At 39.5% G+C, this 20,726-nt stretch overlaps 1 protein-coding gene across 1 annotated transcript; it reads left to right on the top strand.

The window, feature by feature from the left end:
* The first annotated feature begins 810 nt into the window (after nucleotides 1–810).
* LOC139689903 (p21-activated protein kinase-interacting protein 1-like) lies at nucleotides 811–20,164 on the top strand. Its single transcript, XM_071587022.1, has 6 exons — nucleotides 811–964; nucleotides 1,034–1,196; nucleotides 1,275–1,702; nucleotides 16,747–16,950; nucleotides 18,195–18,344; nucleotides 19,919–20,164. The coding sequence occupies exons 1-6, from the start codon at nucleotides 866–868 to the stop codon at nucleotides 20,060–20,062; spliced, it is 1,188 nt and encodes a 395-aa protein (XP_071443123.1). The 5' UTR covers nucleotides 811–865; the 3' UTR covers nucleotides 20,063–20,164.
* Nucleotides 20,165–20,726: the final 562 nt, after the last annotated feature.

Below are 20,726 nucleotides of genomic sequence, written 5' to 3'. Positions count from 1 at the left end.
AGACGAGCATTAAAACAGGAATGAGTAAAGTGGTTTATCATCGACCACAAACGACTAAGAAAACAAATGAGGAAGTACTTGGTATGGTGGGCGAAGAGAGGGGTTTGTTGGGAGAAATCCTATGGAGGCAGGAAAATTGGATGAAGGGGGTATTGACCGGCAGTGGGATGTTGAAGACTTTAATAGAGGGGAGAATGTTAGGCAAACGAGGAAAGTGAAGGAACAGGATAGGGATGTTGGACGGGATGAAGGGAGGAAGAAAGTACTCAGAGATGAAGGGGGACCTGATATAGAGTAGGATGATGGATTTTGTGTTTTGTTGGGAGTAATAAAATGTTTGTTTGGTAGTTGTGCCCATCTAAAAACCTACCTTAACTGGTAGATTACCTTAAAAAATATATATATATACCATATATATATTTAATGGACTTCATATAAAATGCTATCAATATAATGGCAACCATATCGATGAGTTAATTTTTCAGTTGATGCATGAACCCAATATCCGCAACTTGTATGCTCAAATTATTGTTTAAAAAGAACAATCTTTTCCCTCCAAAGATAAAATAACCCAATAGCATAAAACTTAATGTGTCATTCGTGGAGTTTGGCATCCTCCGGGCACACCCAAAAAGAATGGATCCCGTTGCTATAAATGTTACCGCCGCCATGGCACCTTCGGAATGAGAAGCGGCTCCGCTAATTCGAGGAACGGGTACGGAATGAACAGAGGAACGGAATGAAATAACTCGCTTCTTTTGTTGTTCATCATTTTACTCTTTAGGTAGCAGCACCGGTTGTTTACAAAAACGTGGGGTGCGTGTAGGATTCAGAGCTTATATGTGTGTGTGCAATATAATTGAGAATGGGTACTAAAGTTAACTACGTTTCTGATATTGAAATTATATTAGGAACCTATGAAGAATTTCTTCTTGGTTACAAAATCAGTAAATTGGAAGACAAGGTAACCCTGAAGAAAATTTTGAAAATAAACGTTGTGGTTATGGTTTATTTATAACATCTTTCATTCCAGAATTACAGCTTAGCCAACAGTTTTGCGAATCACTCACATCAAGCCAGTGTGAGATGTTGTGCGTCATCGGGTCAATTCCTTGCTTCTGGAGGTGCAGATGAAACCATCCACCTCTACGATATGGTCTCCAGAAAGGAGCATGGGTCTTTGGTGCAACAAAACGGTAATACTCACAATCGGTGTGCTCTGAATAACATTCAGCCACTTGGAATCTTTGAAAATGATTTCTTCATATTTTCAGGAACTATTACATGCTTGGCGTTTCATGGCCAGACGCATATGTTTAGCGCAAGCGAAGATGGTACATTGTGTGTTTGGCGCGTTGGAAGTTGGCAGTGTGAAAAAATACTGAAGGGCCATCGTGGGGCAATCACATCAATGTCAATTCATCCCTCAGGGAAGTTGGCTTTGAGCGTTGGGAGGGATCGAACTCTTAGAACATGGAATCTTGTGAAAGGAAGGTCGGCATACGTGACAAATCTTGCTTCGGTTAAAGGCAATAAATATGGTGTAGATACTGGAGCAGAGGACGTAAAATGGTGTCCAGACGGAGTTCATTATGCTGTCATCTACCGTACGAAAATTGACGTGTACGACCTCAACATTGCCGGAATCGTATATACAGTGGATCTGGGAGATCACCGTGTAGTTTGCACTAGTTTCATTTCGGTAAGTATATCTTAAACGTGGTTATTTTTATATCGACCACCCCTTGGCGCATTTCGACGCCAGGCCTCTCTCCACCCTTCCTTTCCCATTCATCCCTAATGGCGCAAATGACCTTAGCTGTCGGTCGCCTCCCCTAAACACTAATGCTACTATAATAAATGATGAAACAGGGCTGCAAGCATCATTAGTTATCGTAGGTCCAGAAAGCAAATCTCCTCGAAACAGACTGGGAATATTCGGGCCCTATCGTCAGGTTGGTAAGGGAGCATCCCTGGCATTTTAAAAAGGCCTCCAATATGTCATCTGTACCATGATGGGTTGCTATACCTCTGCTGAAATTCTCTTCTCATAATAATGTTTGCAAGTGGTGACATCATACCTTAAAGTTTCTTTTTAATTATTCCACTTGGTACTCGTATCATTGGCATAGGGTGAGTATATATGTGCTTAAATCATGCCATGAGATTAACTCAAATGGTGGCACTTAAAGTTAGTACATATTCTGTATTTTCATTTGCAAATTTCAAAAATTGCTGATACCACCCAATTGCATATTTGCTTTTCCTTATTTTTTTGTTCTATTTTTAATCATTCTTCCTCCCAAATTTATAATTATTATATTTCAATCAGTAATTAAGATTTTTAAAGGATATATGACAGAAAACTCATGAAACATTACTGGCACATAACAATGACACACATCTTTAAATGATTGAAAAAATGAAGAATCCTATGAGTCATGATCTGAGTAGTTACAGTTGCAGGGGAGATAACCAACAGCTGAGGTAATCTGTTCAGTCAAGGATAAGAGGGTAATTTGGTAGGATATTCAGGGAATGGGGGAGGATGAGAGAAACCTGGTGTTGGTTGGCATTTGCCTTCTTTTAACAAAAGGCCCAAGGGGTCCACAATTTTCTATCCCATCAAATGGAAAGCCTACTCCACATGAAGTTCTCTCCGCTAAATGTGTCTGTATATTATTATTATTAAGTAATCTACGTAGGTTTTGGATGGACACCTCTACTGAATAAATATTTTGCAACTCCTAACAAAATAATCCAGCAATCCGCTCTACATCAAGTCCCTCTTCATCTCCTGAGTACTTCCATCATCCCAACCAACATCCCTATCCTTCCAAAGAAACTGCGTGAGATGCCTCAACAGTAACTTTTAACGGAGTCATCCGCTAATGTGCATTTCAATGCAATGATTTCAGAGTGAAAAATCATTCGCCTTGGCCGTGATCCCGGTCAATGTGAATATTTTTTACACTCTGAAATAGTTGCACTGAAATCCCTGTCCTGTTCCTGCCCTTTCCCTGTTTGCCTAACAGTTTCCCCTCGATGACAGTCTTCAACATCCCACAGCCAATCAATACACCCTTAATCCATTTTTTCTCTCTCCTTAGGATTTTGCCCAACGAAGCCCTCTCTTCACCCACCATACCTAGTACTTTCTCAATTGTTTTCTTTTTGGTCCATTTCACCTCCATTCTTCTCCACCCCGCATTTCAAAAGCCTCTAATCCACTTCTATCATTCTGTTTCATTGATCGCATTTCCACGCCATGCATAACTGCGCTCCTTATCAAAGTTTCAATGAGTGTTTTCTTAACATCCCTACTCAACGTCCCTGTCATCAACGCTCCTGGTGAAAGCCGCTTTCCCTGTGTAAATCTTCTCCTAACGTCCATACTACTTTGACCATGTTGGTCCAAAACACTTCCGGGATACATAAATTGTTCCACCTGCTCTAGTTTTTGCCCTTGTATTTTAATGTATAACTTAGCCTTTGTCTCCCTGGAAAATCTCAGGACCTTTGTTTTATTAATATGGATTCTCATCCCATACCTGTCGCACTGAATATCCAATTCACTAAGCAATGCTTGCAACCCCTTGGCTGACTGACAAACTAAAGCTTGATCATCAGCAAACCTAACTGATTGTACGAATTCCCCGCCCACTTTCATTCCTACCTCCAGTTATTCCCATGCCTCCTTGATCATTTCCTCTGCATACAGGTTGAACAGCAACGGTGATAATGGGCAACCCTACCTTACACCTCTTCCTGACACTGCCCATCTGGACTCCCCGTTCCCCACCCGCACCTGAGCAGTCTGAGACATGTACAGGTTGCGGATTAGACTCCTTTCCCTCCAATCTCTTCCTATTTTCTGCAATATACTCATTAGTCTTTTCCAATTCACTCTATCAAATGTTTTTTTGAAATCTATGAAACAGGCAAATATGTCCTTGATTGTATTCTATATTCCTCTCGATTAATGATCTCATTGCTGCAATGGCATCATGCGTACCTCTCCCCTTCCTAAACCCAAACTAATCATCCCCTAAGTAATGTACATCAATAAGGTGTGTGGCAGGGGATGTAGCACCAAGAGGAAATGGTAAGGGATGAGGGGGTTAGGGTTTTTCAAATGGAAGAGGAAAGGTGGGGGGAACCTGCAAAAAAATATATATAAATATACTAGTATAACCATGCACAGTCGCTACCTTGTAGGTTAATACTTATTGTGTCGAGCCGGCTCCTGGGGGATTTCGATTACAAGCATTCTGGTCTCTTATTGTTCTCGGAAAAATGATCATTTAAACCTGTCAGTCTTGAAGTCAATCTCTCTAATCTTATATTCGTGATTCCTCCGCCCGTAATACGTTGGGGTTCATATTATGTTCTTGATGTCATCGGAAAAGGACCCATCTTTAAATGTTTTTAATAAGTTTAATCTATATTTTAACCGCCGCTGTTTAAGGGAATCCGAGCCCAAATTTTCTAGCAAAGTAGTTACGCTACTGCGTTGGTCATAACAATTTTTGACAAATCTAGCCATCCTCCGCTGAACTCGATCCAATTCCGAAATCAAATTTATCTCTTGAGGATCCCATAAACTGGCAGCATACTCTAGGTGGGGCCTGACTAGGGCAAGAAAACCTTCGTTCCTTAACTTTTTCGTCACAGTTACCCAGCACTCTTTTTACAAATCCTAATTCTTTATTAGCACGACTGCACATTACTTGTATGTGCTTTCCCCAGGACAGATCGTGAGTAATTGTTACACCCAAGTATTTAAAGGAATCTACCCTCGCGATTTCTGTTTGTTTCACTTTGTAACTAAATGGGAGGGAATTACTCCTTTCCCAAAAATGTATTACTACGCATTTTTTCAAATCAAATTCCAATTGCCATGTATCGCACCAAGTCTGAATTGCATTTAGGTCGTTATCTAACGCGACTCTGTCTTCGCGACTTCGAATGTCCCCATAAATCACCGCATCGTCAGCAAAAAGACGGAGCCTGCTATTAACCACGGCGCTGAGGTCATTTATGTAAATAAGAAACAAGAGGGTGCCTATGACACTTCCCTGTGGTACACCCGATGTGACCTTGACAGTATCGGATGATACACAACAGTCCAGGACGATTGTTTGAACGCGATGTTTTAAAAATTGTCTTATCCAGCATATAACACTCCCGTGTATTCCATAAGTTTCCAACTTCGCAAGTAACTTGCAATGTGGGACTTTATCGAAAGGTTTTTTGAAATCTAGGAATATCGCATCAACTGGAATATTACTTTCACCGGAATGCATCATATAATGAAGAAAAGAGTGCGAGTTGAGTTTCGCAGGATCTACCTTTACGGAACCCGTGTTGGTTATTAATCGATAAATCTTGGCTACCGAGGTACTTCATTATGGAACTAACAATGATGTGCTCAAGAATCTTACAGGAGATGAAGGTGAGCAATATTGGCCTATAGTTACTGGGGTCCTCCCGGTCTCGGTTTTTAAATATGGGCGTTACAGAAGCTATCTTCCAGCCGCTTGGCACGCTTTCTTCTGCTAATGATTCCTAAAATATTATTTCAAGATAAGGGGCAATTTCAGACAACAATTCTTTATACACGTGAGCAGGTATCTCATCAGGTCCCGGAGATTTGTTGGGGTCGATGTTTTTCTAAGGAGTGACTCTATTCCGCGGGTGGAAAAGTCGATTGCTTGAATTGGCTGCAGAAATATTTTTGGAAGGTTCTCTGGTATATTCTGGGAGCATTTGTTGAAAACACTGTGGAAGAATGAGTTTAATATATTGGCTTTATCTAAACTACGTGTTACTTTATCCTCCTTTTCGTTGTTCAATGAGTTTACGGTGGACTTTTTTCCCTGCACTTCCCTGACGTAGGACCAAAACATCTTTGGGCTATCGTTAAAATGTTCACCTAATATTTTCCTTTTGAATTCCGCTAGTGCCTTCCAGAAGGTCTTCTTGGCAGTGGACCTAGATGCTTTGTAATTCTGTATGGTTTGATTGATTTTATCAGGGGAGAAATCTTTAACCGCATTTTACTTTCTGGCATGGCACACCCTTTGCCGTCTTAGGGATTTCCGTACTTCAGAGTTCTACCGACGGGGTTTCTTATTTTCTCTTATATATTTACTAGGTATGAATCTCTGTATTGCTGACTATCTCTTGAAGATAGGTATTTCACAAAATTCCTTCAGTTTTATCGGTAAATATTCTGATCAACCCAATGGCTTAGCCATGGGCTCCCCTTTGTCCCCGCTATTGGCAGATATTTACATGGACCATTTTGAAAAAGGTTTCTTCTCCCCTGGGAATGGGCTGACCATAATTGTATCGTGTTGGCATCGATATGTAGACGATGTGTTTTGCATGTGGGTAGGTTCCAAAAGGCAACTTGAAATGTTTCTATCATATCTAAATTTATTGAATCACAATTTGGTATTCCCTTGTGAAATAGAAGGTAAAAATTCCCTCAACTTCCTTGATTTCAACATTTCTAAAATTAACAACCACCTAAATTTTTCCATTTTTCGAAAAAATTCTTATACCGACCTAGGTATTCACTTTCATTCAAGGCATTGTTTTTCCCAAAAGTTATCCGCTTTTCACTCCAAGATTCACAGGTTGGTGAACATGCCCATGTCAAAAACCAATTTTGAAAAAGAATAGCTACAATAAAAACAATAACTAGAAACAATGGATACAATGAGCAGCCCATTGATAAATTGTATTTTTTAAAAAAACTTAATCAACTGCTGCCCCTGCCTTATCTTTTTGAAACGGATGCTACACTTCCTAGCAACCAAATTGTGGTCACAGTCCTCATCCGCTCCCGGGAAGCTGTGCGAATTTATCTCACTGTTCCTGGGTCTGTGCCTAACCAGAATATAATCTAACTGATACCCTTTCTGAGTCACCTGTCATTTTCCATGTATACCTATCTTTATCTTCTACTATCTACTACTACTACTCTATCTTTATCTTCCCTCATTCTAAACTATGACCATGTTATTATTACTGGTGACTTCAATGCCAACTTTCTTTCCTCAACTCATGACTCTAAAACAATTACTAACTCCATGTCATACCTCGGTCTTAGCATACTTCCCCTAGAACCTACCCATCATACATCTTCATCAGCCACTTGGCTTGATGCAATAATTACAGCCCACCCTGACAAAATCACAACATATGGGCAACTTTCTGCCCCAGGAATATCCATGCATGATGTATTATTTTTAACATACTCAGTTAGATGTCCTAAATTTAAGCAGAAATTCATACTTACTCGCGATTTCAAGTCTATTGATGACAAATACCTAGTATCCGATGCGGCTACCATTCCATGGCAGTCTATAGAATTCATCGACGACAGATAAAAAAGTAGAACTATTTAATACGTTCTTAAATGATCTAGGAGACAAACATGCACCGTTTAGAAAAATCTGACTGTCCAAACCACGCTCCCCTTGGATAGCAGATGAAATAAAATACTTGATGCGTAGGCGTGATGCAGTCTATAGCCTGTTTAAAAAACATAAAAACGAAAATGTATTCAACATCTACAAAAAACTGCGTAACAAAACTAAACAAGTCATTAGAAATTCCAAAATCAGATATGCCTTCCAAATATCTAAAGAGCCCCCGTCACATATTTGGAAAAGCTTGAAGTACCTTGGTGTCAGAAAAACTAAAAATCAACACTCCCTACCTGCTGACATTTCTCCAGACGACCTAAACCGTTTATTCACAAGCCCACCGACAGAAATCGACTTTAATGCAAAAAATGAATACTTATACAGTTTGCATAATTCTGAACCAACTCCAGTTTCTGCTGGAAGCTCATTCAAAATTTCTCCCGTCACACAAATGGAAGTCCTCCAGGCCCTCAAAAAAATCAAGTCCTCCTTAGATGGAGCTGACGGAATTTCAGCTATTCTCATACAAAAGTTACTTCCCATTGTACTTCCTGTTTTAACTCATATCTTTAATTGGTCTATTCTAACTGGAACATATCCCTTACTCTGGAAACATGCCCTCGTCCGTCCCATCCCCAAAAAATCCACACCCACTAACATTGCTGAATACAGACCAATCAGCATTTTGCGTCCTTTATCAAAAGGATTCGAGAGACTCATTGACGAACAAATTTCAAAGTTTCTGAATGAAAATAACTTACTTGATCCTCTACAATCTGGCTTTCGGTCCTCTCACAGCACAGCTACCGCTCTCCTTAAAATAACAGATGACATCCGACTATCCATGGATCGCAAAGAGGTGACAATAATGACTCTCCTAGCCTTTACCAAAGCCTTCGACTCTATTCACAAAGATATTCTCTTAGCAAAACTTCAAAACCTGAATTTTTCTTCCTTGTCTTTACTGTGGATTCACTCATACCTAAGTAACCGATTCCAAAGAGTCATTACACCTAATTCATCCTCTAACTGGCTTCAAATACACAGGGGTGTTCCACAAGGATCCATTCTTGGGCCTTTGCTTTTTTCCCTGTATATAAACGATATTAGTAAATGCATTTTAAATTGCAACCATCACCTTTATGCTGATGATTTACAAATATATCACCATTCCCGCCTTCAAGACCTACCTACAATTATAAACGAAATTAATGCAGATCTAGCTGCTTTGTCACTATGGGGAATAAAAAATGTATTGAAAATAAACCCAATCAAAAGTCAGTCCATTATAATTGGATACCATAAACTACATTCTCAAATAAGTATTGATAAACTACCACCAGTAAAATTGCAAGGATCTATCATACCATACCTAAGAACAGTAAATAATTTAGGCTTAACCATAAATGAAACATTATCTTGGACTGATCATGCAATTGCTGTCTGTAGAAAAATTAACTCATCCCTGCATTCACTGAAAAGGTTAAAGCACATTGCTCCCCCTTCCTTAAAGATGCTTCTTGTGTCCTCTCTTCTCATACCCCACTTTGATTACTGTGATGTAGTAGTATACCAAGACCTTTCAGGCGAACTGAAAACCAAACTCCAGAAGACCCATAATTCCTGTGTGCGGTTCATATGTGATCTTAGGAAGTACGATCATATTTCCGACTCATTTAATAGAATATCCTGGTTAAAGCTAGAAGGCCGCAGGCATTTACATATTCTTTCACTTCTCTACGGAATACTTTCAAACCACTCACCTAAATATCTATACAAAAATTTCCTCTTCATCAGCTCTATCCACAACAGAAATACTAGGGGTAATAATAAACTTCTTGTCCCACACCATCGCACGGAAATCTATCACAAATCTTTTCATGTTACAGCATGCCGTCTGTGGAACTCTCTCCCAGATGACATAAAAAACTCTTCATCAACAACAACATTTAGAAGAGCACTTGACAAGTTCATTTTCCTCGGGTACTTAACTTAACCAGTATACCCTCCGCCATTCCACTCAGCTGCTATACAGATCACTGTGTCTACTTTTTTTATCCTGCTTTTTTGTTTTGTCATCTGTCAAGCGGTAGGAGTTTGCATCATGATTTTTAGAAATATTCCACTTCTCATTACTCTGCATGTGTTGTCAATGTATTTAATTTCTCCAATTCAATTTCAGTAACTTAATAATATGTATACTCTGTAAAAATGATTGTTACAATGTACATGTATCTTTCCTCTAATTAATAGGGTTTTCGCAGGTTTTTCACACCCCCCTTCTCTTCGTGGGTGTTTTGCCTGCGTGGGTTTTTACTAGTTGAGCAATGCCACGCTATCCCTAGCTTTTCCCCACAAACCTCATTCTTTGCTTAGACTTTCCTCATTTTATTGTACTCTATCTTCACTGTCATTTAATTTGAGTATATGTTGGTGTATTCTTAATTTATATATGTATATGTATGTATGTATGGGTGTATATGTGCGTACTTATGTATGTATTTATGTAAGTGTATGAATGCATGTATGTATGTTTATGTGTGTATATGTATGTGTGTGTGGATATGTATGTATATGTGTAGGTATGTGTATGAATATAGGTATGTATGTGTGTGTATGTGTATGTATGTGTATGTGTGTGTCTATATATATGTATATACTTTTTTCTTTTCGATGTGCAAATCTGTGTTAATGAATTGATGTCTGTCTATATGTATTTATGTGTACATATTAATGTAACTATAAGTTTGATGGCTAATATAATATGTATACGACGATGGGTTAAATGGAAGAAGGGACCATTTGGTCTCAATTTCGCCCAAATAAAGACCACTATCTATCTATCTAGCTATCTATCTATACCTATGCCTTTTGTGATGTCTAAACCAAGTGTTGGTTATGAGTAACCCCTGTCTCCTACAGAACTCTATTGCTTTCTCCCCGTGGTCATTCCTCGTGCCTAAACCGTAGTCCCCCACCTCATCACCATCTCTTCCTTCGCCTACCGTCACATTCCAATCCCCCATCTAATATTTCCCTGCAGGAACGATTATGTCCTCTAAGTGATCGTATATCCTATCGACCTCTTCTTCCTATCTGGCATGGGTGACCCTATCAGGAGCAATTATTATTGCTCCCGCCGGCACAGCTCTAGGGGTCATCGGAACAAACAAGCTCTTCACCACGTCAAGGTTGTTGTCCATGGGAGGGGTATGTGTGTGTGTATATGTATATATAAATACCCACTTACATATGTACACATACGTACTCACACACACATATCTTCTGATATATTTTATGCTGCTGTAAATGAACTATTTTTAGTGATGTATGTGTATCAATTTTGAGGCACACACCACTTAAATCAAGGAGAAATAACTTTAAAGTTGGCAATGAAGGAAAGCAATCGCAGGTATCCTGAAGGGAGCAAATGCCTTTCTCCCTATGCCAAGCATATACTACCTTGAACAAAAAGTTCCCGGAATAACCACCGTGTGGCGCTCCCATCGTTCCGATTTGAGTTCTGTTTTTTTTGTTAAATTGGTACATCTGTTGTTGATATTCCCTTTAAATCTTAGTGTCATAACTTGACATTTGCAAAAGTTACGTAGCCAAGAGTACATCTATCTCTGTGTGTGTTGGCGATTTTTTACAATTTCAGAAATGGATTTAAATTTGCAACAACGAACTTGTATTAAATTTTGCGTAAAAAACGGATTTAGTGGCGCACGGACGTTGGAAATGTTGGAAAAGTGTTTCGGCAACGATTCTCTAAAAAAAACGGTCGTTTACCAGTGGCACGAGCGGTTCAGAAGTGGTCGTGAGTCAATCGAAGATGATGAACGCAGTGGCAGACCATCGACATCGAAAGTCGGTGAAAAAATTGATAAAGTAAAAGAAATGTTGGTCAATAACCGCAAATTAACCATCAGAGAAATAGCGGAGGACTTGAACATTGCCTATGGATCCGCCCAAGACATTGTGGTTAATGATTTGGGTTTCCGTCGTGTAGCAGCAAAGTTGGTTCCAAAAGACCTCAATTTCATGCAAAAAAGAGACCGTGTTGACGTCGCAAAAGACATGATTTGCGAGGCTGAATCCGATCCCACATTCATCAAAAGGATCATTACTGGAGACGAGACGTGGGTTTATGAGTACGACACGCAATCCAGACATCAGGCAAGTGAATGGCGTTCACCAAATGAGCCGAGACCAAAAAAACCACGTCGTTTTCAGTCAAAAAAGAAGGCAATGCTGACGGTTTTCATGGATTACAACGGTGTAGTGCATCATGAATTTTTGCCAGACAGTAAACAAAGAGTATTATTTGGGCGTTATGAGACGTTTGCGTGAAGCAATTCGCCGAAAGAGACCAGAAATGTGGGCAGAAAACTCGTGGATTTTGCACCATGATAACGCACCGTCGCACAGTGCTATCATTATTCGTAATTTTTTGACGAAAAATGCAACAAATACCATCCAACAGCCACCGAATTCACCTGATTTGGCTCCCTGTGACTTCTTTCTGTTCAATCGAGTTAAAAAACCATTACGGGGAACGCGTTTTAGCAGCCGAGAGGAAGTAATGGAAAAATCGCAGGAAGCACTGATGGACTTACCGAAAACCGAATATAAAAAATGTTTCGAGGATTGGATCAAGCACTGGCATAAGTGTGTTGCAGTCGATGGGGATTACTTTGAAGGGGACAATATAGATTTAGATGAATAAACTTGTATTTTTAATTTTCTGAATAAATTCCGGGAAATTTTTGATCAAGGTAGTATGTAGACAATGAACTCTTCTATAGAAAACTGACATCCACAAAAGTGCCACCAAGTTTTAAGATGTTTATATGCATATTTATATATGTGATGCATTTGAATTTTTATGCGTATAAAACTTATTTTGTGAAAAGATACTACTACCTTGATCAAAAAGTTCCCGGAATAACCACCGTGTGGCGCTCCCATCGTTCCGATTTGAGTTCTGTTTGTTTGTTAAATTGGTACATCTGTTGTTGATATTCCCTTTAAATCTTAGTGTCATAACTTGACATTTGCAAAAGTTACGTAGCCAAGAGTACATCTATCTCTGTGTGTGTTGGCGATTTTTTACAATTTCAGAAATGGATTTAAATTTGCAACAACGAACTTGTATTAAATTTTGCGTAAAAACGGATTTAGTGGCGCACGGACGTTGGAAATGTTGGAAAAGTGTTTCGGCAACGATTCTCTAAAAAAAACGGTCGTTTACCAGTGGCACGAGCGGTTCAGAAGTGGTCGTGAGTCAATCGAAGATGATGAACGCAGTGGCAGACCATCGACATCGAAAGTCGGTGAAAAAATTGATAAAGTAAAAGAAATGTTGGTCAATAACCGCAAATTAACCATCAGAGAAATAGCGGAGGACTTGAACATTGCCTATGGATCCGCCCAAGACATTGTGGTTAATGATTTGGGTTTCCGTCGTGTAGCAGCAAAGTTGGTTCCAAAAGACCTCAATTTCATGCAAAAAAGAGACCGTGTTGACGTCGCAAAAGACATGATTTGCGAGGCTGAATCCGATCCCACATTCATCAAAAGGATCATTACTGGAGACGAGACGTGGGTTTATGAGTACGACACGCAATCCAGACATCAGGCAAGTGAATGGCGTTCACCAAATGAGCCGAGACCAAAAAAACCACGTCGTTTTCAGTCAAAAAAGAAGGCAATGCTGACGGTTTTCATGGATTACAACGGTGTAGTGCATCATGAATTTTTGCCAGACAGTAAACAAAGAGTATTATTTGGGCGTTATGAGACGTTTGCGTGAAGCAATTCGCCGAAAGAGACCAGAAATGTGGGCAGAAAACTCGTGGATTTTGCACCATGATAACGCACCGTCGCACAGTGCTATCATTATTCGTAATTTTTTGACGAAAAATACAACAAATACCATCCAACAGCCACCGAATTCACCTGATTTGGCTCCCTGTGACTTCTTTCTGTTCAATCGAGTTAAAAAACCATTACGGGGAACGCGTTTTAGCAGCCGAGAGGAAGTAATGGAAAAATCGCAGGAAGCACTGATGGACTTACCGAAAACCGAATATAAAAAATGTTTCGAGGATTGGATCAAGCGCTGGCATAAGTGTGTTGCAGTCGATGGGGATTACTTTGAAGGGGACAATATAGATTTAGATGAATAAACTTGTATTTTTAATTTTCTGAATAAATTCCGGGAAATTTTTGATCAAGGTAGTATGTAGACAATGAACTCTTCTATAGAAAACTGACATCCACAAAAGTGCCACCAAGTTTTAAGATGTTTATATGCATATTTATATATGTGATGCATTTGAATTTTTATGCGTATAAAACTTATTTTGTGAAAAGATACTACTACCTTGATCAAAAAGTTCCCGGAATAACCACCGTGTGGCGCTCCCATCGTTCCGATTTGAGTTCTGTTTGTTTGTTAAATTGGTACATCTGTTGTTGATATTCCCTTTAAATCTTAGTGTCATAACTTGACATTTGCAAAAGTTACGTAGCCAAGAGTACATCTATCTCTGTGTGTGTTGGCGATTTTTTACAATTTCAGAAATGGATTTAAATTTGCAACAACGAACTTGTATTAAATTTTGCGTAAAAACGGATTTAGTGGCGCACGGACGTTGGAAATGTTGGAAAAGTGTTTCGGCAACGATTCTCTAAAAAAAACGGTCGTTTACCAGTGGCACGAGCGGTTCAGAAGTGGTCGTGAGTCAATCGAAGATGATGAACGCAGTGGCAGACCATCGACATCGAAAGTCGGTGAAAAAATTGATAAAGTAAAAGAAATGTTGGTCAATAACCGCAAATTAACCATCAGAGAAATAGCGGAGGACTTGAACATTGCCTATGGATCCGCCCAAGACATTGTGGTTAATGATTTGGGTTTCCGTCGTGTAGCAGCAAAGTTGGTTCCAAAAGACCTCAATTTCATGCAAAAAAGAGACCGTGTTGACGTCGCAAAAGACATGATTTGCGAGGCTGAATCCGATCCCACATTCATCAAAAGGATCATTACTGGAGACGAGACGTGGGTTTATGAGTACGACACGCAATCCAGACATCAGGCAAGTGAATGGCGTTCACCAAATGAGCCGAGACCAAAAAAACCACGTCGTTTTCAGTCAAAAAAGAAGGCAATGCTGACGGTTTTCATGGATTACAACGGTGTAGTGCATCATGAATTTTTGCCAGACAGTAAACAAAGAGTATTATTTGGGCGTTATGAGACGTTTGCGTGAAGCAATTCGCCGAAAGAGACCAGAAATGTGGGCAGAAAACTCGTGGATTTTGCACCATGATAACGCACCGTCGCACAGTGCTATCATTATTCGTAATTTTTTGACGAAAAATGCAACAAATACCATCCAACAGCCACCGAATTCACCTGATTTGGCTCCCTGTGACTTCTTTCTGTTCAATCGAGTTAAAAAACCATTACGGGGAACGCGTTTTAGCAGCCGAGAGGAAGTAATGGAAAAATCGCAGGAAGCACTGATGGACTTACCGAAAACCGAATATAAAAAATGTTTCGAGGATTGGATCAAGCGCTGGCATAAGTGTGTTGCAGTCGATGGGGATTACTTTGAAGGGGACAATATAGATTTAGATGAATAAACTTGTATTTTTAATTTTCTGAATAAATTCCGGGAAATTTTTGATCAAGGTAGTATGTAGACAATGAACTCTTCTATAGAAAACTGACATCCACAAAAGTGCCACCAAGTTTTAAGATGTTTATATGCATATTTATATATGTGATGCATTTGAATTTTTATGCGTATAAAACTTATTTTGTGAAAAGATACTACTACCTTGATCAAAAAGTTCCCGGAATAACCACCGTGTGGCGCTCCCATCGTTCCGATTTGAGTTCTGTTTGTTTGTTAAATTGGTACATCTGTTGTTGATATTCCCTTTAAATCTTAGTGTCATAACTTGACATTTGCAAAAGTTACGTAGCCAAGAGTACATCTATCTCTGTGTGTGTTGGCGATTTTTTACAATTTCAGAAATGGATTTAAATTTGCAACAACGAACTTGTATTAAATTTTGCGTAAAAACGGATTTAGTGGCGCACGGACGTTGGAAATGTTGGAAAAGTGTTTCGGCAACGATTCTCTAAAAAAAACGGTCGTTTACCAGTGGCACGAGCGGTTCAGAAGTGGTCGTGAGTCAATCGAAGATGATGAACGCAGTGGCAGACCATCGACATCGAAAGTCGGTGAAAAAATTGATAAAGTAAAAGAAATGTTGGTCAATAACCGCAAATTAACCATCAGAGAAATAGCGGAGGACTTGAACATTGCCTATGGATCCGCCCAAGACATTGTGGTTAATGATTTGGGTTTCCGTCGTGTAGCATGCCAAAAGACCTCAATTTCATGCAAAAAAGAGACCGTGTTGACGTCGCAAAAGACATGATTTGCGAGGCTGAATCCGATCCCACATTCATCAAAAGGATCATTACTGGAGACGAGACGTGGGTTTATGAGTACGACACGCAATCCAGACATCAGGCAAGTGAATGGCGTTCACCAAATGAGCCGAGACCAAAAAAACCACGTCGTTTTCAGTCAAAAAAGAAGGCAATGCTGACGGTTTTCATGGATTACAACGGTGTAGTGCATCATGAATTTTTGCCAGACAGTAAACAAAGAGTATTATTTGGGCGTTATGAGACGTTTGCGTGAAGCAATTCGCCGAAAGAGACCAGAAATGTGGGCAGAAAACTCGTGGATTTTGCACCATGATAACGCACCGTCGCACAGTGCTATCATTATTCGTAATTTTTTGACGAAAAATGCAACAAATACCATCCAACAGCCACCGAATTCACCTGATTTGGCTCCCTGTGACTTCTTTCTGTTCAATCGAGTTAAAAAACCATTACGGGGAACGCGTTTTAGCAGCCGAGAGGAAGTAATGGAAAAATCGCAGGAAGCACTGATGGACATACCGAAAACCGACCGTAACTTTTGCAAATGTCAAGTTATGACACTAAGATTTAAAGGGAATATCAACAACAGATGTACCAATTTAACAAAAAAAAACAGAACTCAAATCGGAACGATGGGAGCGGCACACGGTGGTTATTCCGGGAACTTTTTGATCAAGGTAGTATGTCCATGAGTGCATGGAAAATTTTGGCTCTGGGTCTAATGTAGATGGTGAAAGTTCTTGTTTCCAATACATTATGTTTTGGCTGCAGCTTTGTGTGTCATGTTCTAAAAGATCAAAATAGCTTTTCATGCCATAATTTCTCTTCCAGGATGAAGTGATGGCTGTTGGTACAGAAGCTGGTGTCATTGAGTTTCACAGCGTGGATCTTAAGAAGAAAGTGGTGGAGTGGAAGGCCTACGAGGAGGATGAAAGGGTTCGCTGTATATCAAGTGTAGGTCTCCAGACAGAGAAAAAGTTGCTTATGGTCACATCTTCAAGCACTGGACTCATTAAATTATGGAAACTGAAGCAAGTAAGTTTGGCATCAATCAACTGGAAAAGCTGCTGTATCTTTATTGTACCTCATTGAAAAATGTATGCCAGGAGGCTGCATTTTTTAAAGCTTAAATTTCAGACCCTTTGTTTTATTATTGATTAAGTCCTCTCTAAGAAAAAGTTAATTTATTTTGTCATTAGAATCCACTTCTAACTGATAAAGATATTTAAAGACAAATTTATATTATTTGTGAATTTGTGGTTTCAGAATAAATGCTGACTCATCAGATGCTATTGATTAATTTTAACTGGTGTAAAAGAATGACTTATGCAATTTATTTCCACCTTATACATACTTGTATCAGGTGGAAAATTCCTTTTTTATTTTCTAATTAGTGTTTTGTATTGAAGTAATTCTTACCTGGATTAAGAAGTGATATTACTCTTCCTTAAAGTTAGCATAGCATCTAATATGCAGCCAAGAAGAGCAGGGCTTGTATTTGGACTCCTTCTTGGTTAACTTTGTTGATTTGGTACATTCTCATTATTTGATAACCTCTCTTAACTTCATCTAACTTTTACCTTATTTGCTATAGTTCCAGGCTCTTTTTTCCTGATGGGTCTTCCCAACCATTCTAACGTTTACTATTGGTCGAGTAGTCAAATGAAATTTCAGTGAACTTTCACTTCTGTTTACTTTTAATTGCTATAGTACCATTTGTCCAGTGATTCTATCTCACCATAAATTTTGCAATTTGGTGGAAAGGCATGTTTGAGTTCTACTCGGCAACCCGGGCAAACTCATTAAAAGGAGAAAGAGATTGATTGTATAACATTGATCCTTTACTGTGGACATAAAATTGTTATGCATAATTTTAATCTCTGGGGATGTGGTAGAACTATGGACTGGTGACCATAGGGCCCGGGTTTGGCTCTCGGGAATGTCTCTCTGGGTACCCTCCACTTCACCCAAGCTATGTGGTTTTTCAGACACCAAAACTTCCTGGGAAACCATAACCGGCACAGGGAAAGGAGTTGCCCCCCCCCCCTCCCCCCCCACTCTGATGTGTGAATTTCACATGCTGTCAGGCTTAATGCATAGTGAACCCAACCATCCCCCTATCAAGCCAACCTTCGGGTTGATAGCTATGTTTGTTTGTTTTTTTTTTAATGTTTTAATCTGAATGATTTTCGAAAATACAGTTTAATAAAGGCCATTAAGCTTGAATTTCAATTAGCAATATCTTGGTATTTTTCTCTATTTCTCTAATTTTGCTACAGGGCAGGTTAGATGCTGAACCAAAATGTATTGGTGAAGTGAATGCTTCATGCCGAACCACATGTCTCACCATTTGTGTGCCAAAAACAGGAATGAAAAGGAAAAAGGGCAAAAATGAAAACTTCAATGAAGTGAAGATAGAGGATGATGAGGTATGGATTTATTCATATGCACGCGTTGAAAGCCTGAGTGCCATGGTTTGATTAGGCAAACTGTTTTCATGCAACTCACTCCTCGAACAAATGGCAAGAAGCCATATAATGAATGAAATTTGAAAATAACACATATTTGTTATTTATAAACAACTCCATTTATTTTACCAATTGAAAGACCTTTGTTTTGTGAAGCACTAAAATTCATATCCTTAACCCTTTTGTCACTTCAGATATATTGCAAATGGTTCTCTGGAGTCTATATAGGATCGCTAACTATTGCTTGTGAAGATTTTTCATTTTAAAAATATTGGTATTAATAGCACAGCATTAGTATTAAATTTTTCTGTTGTGGGGAGGATGGCTTATACAAGGTCTGTCCCAAAAGTTTTAGGACTGAGTTGATTAGAAATCATTAATTGCCAGAATTGATACATTCACTCGGATGTCTTCGAAGAGGTGCCCCTGTACATCCACACACTGCCACCAGCAGGTTTTCCACGCCTTGCATGCCTTCTGGAAGGCAGTGCCCGGAATGCTGCTAAAGCTCCCTCGTCTCAGTCTCTTGTAACACTTCCACCGATCCGTAACGACGTTCTTTCGGCACGGATGGGGCGGGGGAAGAGGAAGAAGTCTGGTGGTGCAACGCAAGGGGCTGTAGGGTGGCTGAGGTTGGGTCGAGAAGCTCTTGGTCAATCCCCGGGCGAGTTTCCATTTGTTTGTCCAAGAGGACTCGCGGCACCAACTTTGCACACACCTTTGTCATGACCACGTTTTCAGGCACAAGTGGATACACATCACTTAAAGGCATGCCAAGTTCACCAGAAACCATGCGAACACTTGATCTGCAATCCCTGTCCAACAAAGCCTTCCCTCCTGCAAGATTTTTGTCACTTTTTGAGGTTGAAGGGCGGCCCGAAGGTTTGGCGACTTCAACGTCTCTACCCTCCCGAAACAACTTGTACCACTCAAAAACACCCGATCTATCCATGACACCATTAGTTGCCATGACCATGTCATGAGTCACTTTCCAGTATTGCCCAGTTTCAAGTAAAATTTGATGGCATAGGGCTGTTCCAATCACGGGGTTATGACAGAGCGTTTCAAGGTCATGTTATAGAGGTTTGACGAAGGAACAATTTGCACTCTGCAAAGGCTGGGAGCCAGTAGCCTCCAGCCTTTCCAAAGACTATCATCCCTCAAACGCAGCTGGAGAAACCACTGTCTGTCCACCTATCTGTCCAGGAAACAATAATTGAAACTACTTTTGGGACATACCTTGTATGTAATATGCTGTGTGCTTCTAAAATAATGATAGTTCAAGGATGTTTGTTGTATGTTGGTGCCTAAATAGTCAACTGGAATTGTAGTGTTCAATTAGTTTAAATATAGCATGCATATTTTCTTCACCCCAGTGTGGAATTCGGGAGAATATTCTATTTAACACCTCATATTTTAGCATAAAATAATTTTTAAAATGATGGCATCCTTTCACAGGTTTCTCTCTTTCTAATAAAAGGAATGAAATCAAAATTTTATTTGCAGTTCCATAATGAATCATACTTTGTTTGTAGGTTCAGGAGGAGGATGCAAGCCGAGGAGATGAAATTCTTTTTGAAAGGACAGTGAAGGGTTCGACCAAGACCGATTCTGTCTCTGAGGGAAAGTTATCAGAAGTTCAGGCACCAAAGAAAAAAAGGAAAATGAAAGGAAAATAACCTCTTCTTTCCACTGTATATGACTTTATTCATTTTTAAGCCATTAAATCTTTCATTGTTATTGGGTGAAGAAAATTACATTAAAGTGATAATTTCACTTAATTTGTGTCATTCATTATGGCCTCATTAAATTCACAAGATTTTATTCAAAAATGCACTCTAAAATCTGCCTGCATCTTATGGGCAATGTGGGGAAACCCAAGTTGATTTGCTGGAAAAATACTGTGAAGTATTTTTTCCTGCATGAGGCATAAAAATATTTTGCCTTAATAAATGAAAAAGAAACACTTTGTTCCAATCCACCAATTTATAATAAATGAAAAAGAAACACTTTGTTCCAATCCACCAATTTATTACAGGTACGACTAGTTTCGACGCTACGGCGTCATCCTCAGGTACAAAGTTTAAAGTCACAATCATAGTATATATACTCTCTTCTGGAAAGGGTGGGGGAGTTGTGGGAAGAGGGGGCGGGGAGGGGAGTACGGGGGTAGGTACGAAAGTATGTGGGAGAGGGTAGGAAACACCAGGAAAAGCGTTAGTGAGTGGGGGGGATTGGAAGGTGGGTTAAGAAAGGGGAAATTAGGGGAAAGGGGAGGGGATTAGTAAGCTAGGGATTTCATTGGTCAGTATAATTTGAGTCAATGGCTAATGGGGATAAAAG

The sequence above is a fragment of the Hetaerina americana genome, unplaced genomic scaffold (genome assembly GCF_022747635.1).
Source record: "Hetaerina americana unplaced genomic scaffold, ioHetAmer1.1.p SCAF_29, whole genome shotgun sequence".
NCBI lineage: Eukaryota > Metazoa > Arthropoda > Insecta > Odonata > Calopterygidae > Hetaerina > Hetaerina americana.
The sequence above is the reverse complement of the archived record's forward strand: the minus strand, read 5'-3'. Positions and strand labels throughout refer to the sequence as shown.